The sequence below is a fragment of the Oncorhynchus keta genome, unplaced genomic scaffold (assembly GCF_023373465.1).
Source record: "Oncorhynchus keta strain PuntledgeMale-10-30-2019 unplaced genomic scaffold, Oket_V2 Un_contig_24101_pilon_pilon, whole genome shotgun sequence".
In the NCBI taxonomy this organism is placed as follows: Eukaryota; Metazoa; Chordata; class Actinopteri; order Salmoniformes; family Salmonidae; genus Oncorhynchus; species Oncorhynchus keta.
The window spans coordinates 5,419-11,048 of record NW_026283723.1 but is presented as its reverse complement, the minus strand read 5'-3'; the positions used below and the strand labels follow the sequence as shown (position 1 = coordinate 11,048).

General features: G+C 52.3%; 1 protein-coding gene and 1 long non-coding RNA gene across 2 annotated transcripts; both read right to left on the bottom strand.

The window, feature by feature from the left end:
• Positions 1-1,246: 1,246 nt before the first annotated feature.
• Positions 1,247-2,116, bottom strand: LOC127921952 (uncharacterized). Its single transcript, XR_008110076.1, has 4 exons — positions 2,024-2,116; positions 1,760-1,979; positions 1,436-1,611; positions 1,247-1,391 (listed from the first exon to the last, which is right to left on the bottom strand). It is a non-coding gene; the product is annotated as an uncharacterized LOC127921952 (long non-coding RNA).
• Positions 2,117-3,734: 1,618 nt separating this feature from the next.
• On the bottom strand, positions 3,735-4,969 carry LOC127921951 (glycine, alanine and asparagine-rich protein-like; the record flags this gene model as incomplete). Its single annotated transcript, XM_052505579.1, has 1 exon — positions 3,735-4,969. A coding segment is annotated over one exon (1,235 nt), but the record flags the coding sequence as incomplete, so codon positions are not given.
• Positions 4,970-5,630: the final 661 nt, after the last annotated feature.

Below are 5,630 nucleotides of genomic sequence, written 5' to 3'. Positions count from 1 at the left end.
GCTACAGTTATAAACAGACAGTGGATGCTATTTAAACCAGTAACAATACGGTCTCATGCTGAGACTCATTTAATGCTTCAAAAATACCCTTTTAATTGATGTTGTTCAAGAGGAACAAGGTCACCGTGCAGCTAAATATACATTCCTCTGGTTGAGTCCACAATGGTACACTATTCCCATTATAGTAAACGACTCAGGGCTCTGGTGAAACTAATGCAGTAGATAGGGAATAGGGAACGGGGAACAGTGAATAGGGAATAGTTAATAGAGAATAGGGAATAGTAAATAGGGAACAGGGTATAGAGAATAAGGAATAGAGACTTGGGAATAGGGAATAGGGAATAGGGAACAGGGAACAGTGAATAGGGAATAGGACTAGTGAATAGGGACTAGGGAGTAGGAAATAGTGAATAGGGACTAGTGAATAGGGACTAGTGAATAGGAAATAGTGAATAGGGACTAGTGAATACAGAATAGAGACTAATGAATAGGGAATAAGAAATAGGGAACGGGAACAGTGAATAGGGAATAGAGAATAGTGAATAGTGAATAGAAAATACTGAATAGGGAATGGGGAAAAGAGAATAGGGACTAGTAAATAGGGAATAGGGACTATTAAATAAGGACTAGGGAGTAGGGTGCCATTAGGGAATCATAATCTACCTCTTGCTAGATGTGACATTTATTTTGGGGAGATTGTGTGAAGCTACTTCTAGAACACAATGTTATGGACCCACTTCCCTGTTCTGTTCTGATTCCACCCACGCAGGCACTGCCAAGTCCAGTCTACTGGTTGTCGTGGAGACCTGAGCACTTTTGACTAAATAGCAGTGACCTCACTCAAACACAACAGTGTACTGTAGAAGCAGGATAGTCTGCAGGTGTCACGGCCGTCGTTGGAAGAAGTGGACCAAGGTGCAGTGTGCTGAGCATTTTCTTTTATCATTAGAATGACTCAACAAAAACAACAAATGAGCAAACAACCGCGAAGCTTCCAGGGCAAAGTGCCACAAACAAAGTTAACTACCCACAAAGACAGGTGGGAAAAAGGGCTGCCTAAGTATGGTTCCCAATCAGAGACAACGATAGAAAGCTGTCTCTGATTGAGAACCATACCCTGCCAAAACATAGAACCACAAAAACATAGAAATCAAAACATAGAATGCCCACACCACATCACACCCTGACCAAACCAAATAGAGAAATAAAACATCTCTCTAAGGTCAGGGCGTGACAGTAGGGCTGGTTCCATTTCAGACCTGGGTTCAACAGGATAGTCTGTTGGGCTGGTTCCATTTCAGACCTGGGTTCAACAGGATAGTCTGTTGGGCTGGTTCCATTTCAGACCTGGGTTCAACAGGATAGTCTGTAGGGCTGGTTCCATTTCAGACCTGGGTTCAACAGGATAGTCTGTTGGGCTGGTTCCATTTCAGACCTGGGTTCAACAGGATAGTCTGTAGGGCTGGTTCCATTTCAGACCTGGGTTCAACAGGATAGTCTGTAGGGCTGGTTCCATTTCAGACCTGGGTTCAACAGGATAGTCTGTAGGGCTGGTTCCATTTCAGACCTGGGTTCAACAGGATAGTCTGTAGGGCTGGTTCCATTTCAGACCTGGGTTCAACAGGATAGTCTGTTGGGCTGGTTCCATTTCAGACCTGGGTTCAACAGGACCTGGTTCCATTTCAGACCTTCTGTTGGGCTGGTTCCATTTCAGACCTGGGTTCAACAGTCTGTCTGTTGGGCTGGTTCCATTTCAGACCTGGGTTCAACAGGATAGTCTGTAGGGCTGGTTCCATTTCAGACCTGGGTTCAACAGGATAGTCTGTTGGGCTGGTTCCATTTCAGACCTGGGTTCAACAGGATAGTCTGTTGGGCTGGTTCCATTTCAGACCTGGGTTCAACAGGATAGTCTGTTGGGCTGGTTCCATTTCAGACCTGGGTTCAACAGGATAGTCTGTAGGGCTGGTTCCATTTCAGACCTGGGTTCAACAGGATAGTCTGTTGGGCTGGTTCCATTTCAGACCTGGGTTCAACAGGATAGTCTGTAGGGCTGGTTCCATTTCAGACCTGGGTTCAACAGGATAGTCTGTTGTGCTGGTTCCATTTCAGCCCTGGGTTCAACAGGATAGTCTGTTGGGTTGTTGTTCTCTAATTAACACGTTTGAGGTAAGACCCAAATGCAGACAGTGTTGAAGAAACAAAAGTTTATTCCTAACAAAAGGGGAAGGCAAACGACAGGTCAAGGCAGGCAGGAGTCAATTATCCAGAGAAGGTATACAGGGTCCAGAACGGCAGGCATTCTCAGGGTCAGGGGCAGGCAGAACGGTGAACACCGGGAAGGACTAGAAAACAGAAGCAGGACAACTGGCAGGAGCAGGGGGAACTGGCAGGAGCAGGGGGAACAGGCAGGAGGAACAGGCAGGAGCAGGGGGAACAGGCAGGAGCAGGGGGAACTGGCAGGAGCAGGGGGAACAGGCAGGAGCAGGGGGAACAGGCAGGAGCAGGGGAACTGGCAGGAGGAACAGGCAGGAGCAGGGGGAACAGGCAGGAGCAGGGGGAACAGGCAGGAGCAGGAGGAACAGGCAGGAGCAGGGGGAACAGGCAGGAGCAGGGGGAACTGGCAGGAGGAACAGGCAGGAGCAGGGGGAACAGGCAGGAGCAGGGGGAACTGGCAGGAGCAGGGGGAACAGGCAGGAGCAGGGGGAACTGGCAGGAGGAACAGGCAGGAGCAGGGGGAACAGGCAGGAGCAGGGGGAACTGGCAGGAGCAGGGGGAACAGGCAGGAGCAGGGGGAACAGGCAGGGGGAACTGGCAGGAGCAGGGGGAAATGGCAGGAGCAGGGGGAACAGGCAGGAGCAGGGGGAAATGGCAGGAGCAGGGGGAACAGGCAGGAGCAGGGGGAACATGCAGGAGCAGGGGGAACTGGCAGGAGCAGGGGAAAACACTGGTAGGTATAAGTGAACATAAGTACACTGGGGATAATGGGGAAGATTGGTGACACCTGGAGGGGTGTGGAGACCAGCACACAGACAAGTGAAACAGATCAGGGTGTGACACTAATGGATGTGTCCCAAATGGCAACCTACTCCCTAAAGACAGCGCATTCTGAAAGTATTCTGACCCCTTAACTTTTTCCACATTTTGTTACGTTACAGCCTTATTCTAAAAATGGATTAAGTGGAAACAGGGTTTTAGACATTTTTTTAAATATATTCATAACATAAAAATATGTAAATTCCTTATTTACATAATTATTCAGACACTTTGCTATGAGACTTGAAGTGGAGCTCAGGTGCATCCTGTTTCCATTGATCATCCTTGAGAAGTTTCTACAATTTGTTTGAAGTCCACTTGTGTTAAATTCAATTGGACATGATTTGGAAAGGCACACACCTGTCTATATACAGTCCCCGTCAGAAGGTGAGTGTAGCTGGTGCATGAAGTCAGGCGCAGGAGAGCAAAAATGAGTGAGCAACATACTTTACTCATAAATCAAGGCACAGGTAACAAATGCACTTGACCAAATACAAACAGTAAATATTGCGCACGATTGAAAACAGCACCTTCAAGAAATCAGCCATCATGAACCCGACATGAACATAAAAACAATCACGTATAAAAACCATGGGGGAAACAGAGGGTTAAATACATGAACATGTAATTGGGGAATGAAATCCAGGTGTGTAGAAAACAAAGACAAAACCAATGGAAAACGACAGGTGGATCAGCGATGGCTAGAAGACCAGTGACGTCGCCCCCTGAACGTGGCCCCGACGTCGCCCCGAACGTTGCCCCGAACGTCGCCCCGAACGTTGCCCTGAACGTCGCCCGAACGTTGCCCTGAACGTCGCCCTGAACGCCGCCATGAACGCCGCCCCGAACGAACGCAACGTCGCCCTGAACGTCGCCCGAACGCCGCCATGAACGTTGCCCTGAACGTCGCCTGAACGCGTTGCCCTGAACGCCGCCACGCCCGAACGTTGCCCTGAACGCCGCCTGAACGAAACGCCGCCCTGAACGCCATGAACGCCGCCCCGAACGCTGCCCTGAACGCCGCCCTGAACGTTGCCTCGAACGTCGCCCTGAACGCGTTGCCTGAACGCCGCCATGAACGTCGCCCCCGAACGTTGCCCTGAACGCCCCTGAACGTGGCCCTGAACGTTGCCCTGAACGTCGCCCTGAACGTTGCCCTGAACGTCGCCCTGAACGTTGCCCTGAACGTCGCCCTGAACGTCGCCCCGAACGTTGCCCTGAACGTCCCCTGAACGCCGCCCCCCGAACGTTGCCCTGAACGTTGCCCTGAACGTTGCCCTGAACGAACGTCGCCCTGAACGCTTGCCCTGAACGCCAGCCCGCCGAACGCCACCCTGAACGCCGCCCTGAACGCCCCGAACGCCGCCCTCGCCCTGAACGTCCCTGAACGTCGCCCTGAACGTTGCCCTGAACGTTGCCCTGAACGTTGCCCTGAACGTCGCCCTGAACGTTGCCCTGAACGCCCCCTGAACGCGCCTGAACGTTGCCCTGAACGTTGCCCTGAACGCTGCCCCGAACGTTGAACCCCCTGAACGCCGCCCTGAACGCCGCCCCGCCAGCCCGAACGCGCCCTGAACGCCGCCCGATGCCCAAACGAACGCGTCGCCCTGAACGCCGCCCCCTGAACGCGTGCCCTGAACGCCGCCCTGAACGTCGCCCTGAACGCGCCCTGAACGTGCCCTGAACGCGCCCGAACGCCCCTGAACGCGCCCTGAACGCCGCCCTGAACCCCTGAACGCGCCCCGAACGTTGCCCTGAACGCCGCCCTGAACGTTGCCCTGAACGCCCCGAACGTGAACGTCGCCCCGAACGCCGCCCTGAACGTTGCCCCTGAACGTTGCCCTGAACGTCGCCCTGAACGTTGCCCTGAACGTCGCCCGAACGCGCCCTGAACGTCGCCCTGAACGTTGCCCTGAACGCCGCCCGAACGCGTTGCCTGAACGACAACGGAGAACGGACCGAACGTTGCCCTGAACGTCGCCCTGAACGTCACCCCGGACAAGGAGAGGGACCGACTTCGGCGGACGTCGTGACAGTCCCACAGTTGACAGTGCACATCAGAGCAAAAACCAAGACATGAGGGTTGAAGGAATTATCCGTAGAGCTCCGAGACAGGATTGTGTCGAGGCACAGATCTAGAGAAGGGTACCAAAAAATGTCTGCCACATTGAAGGTCCCCAAGAACATAGTGGCCTCCATTATTCTTAAATGGAAGAAGTTTGGAACCACCAAGACTCTTCCTAGAGCTGGCCACCCGGGCCAAACTAAGAAATTGGGGAAGAAGGGCCTTGTTCGGTGAGGTGACCAAGAACCCGATGGTCACTCTGACAGAGCTCCGGAGTTCCTCTGCTGAGATCGGAGAACCTTCTAGAAGGACAACCATCTCTGCAGCACTCCACCAATCAGAACTTTATGGCAGAGTTGCCAGATGGAAGCCACTCCTCAGTAAAAGGCACATGACAGTTTGCCAAAAGGCACCTAAGGGGTTAGACCACGATACACTAGATTAGCTGGACAGGTAGGATGCCTTACAATAGTGAAGATGAACAGGTGTTCACGGGTCAGCTGACAGAGGAATGGATGAGACTGAGGCAGGA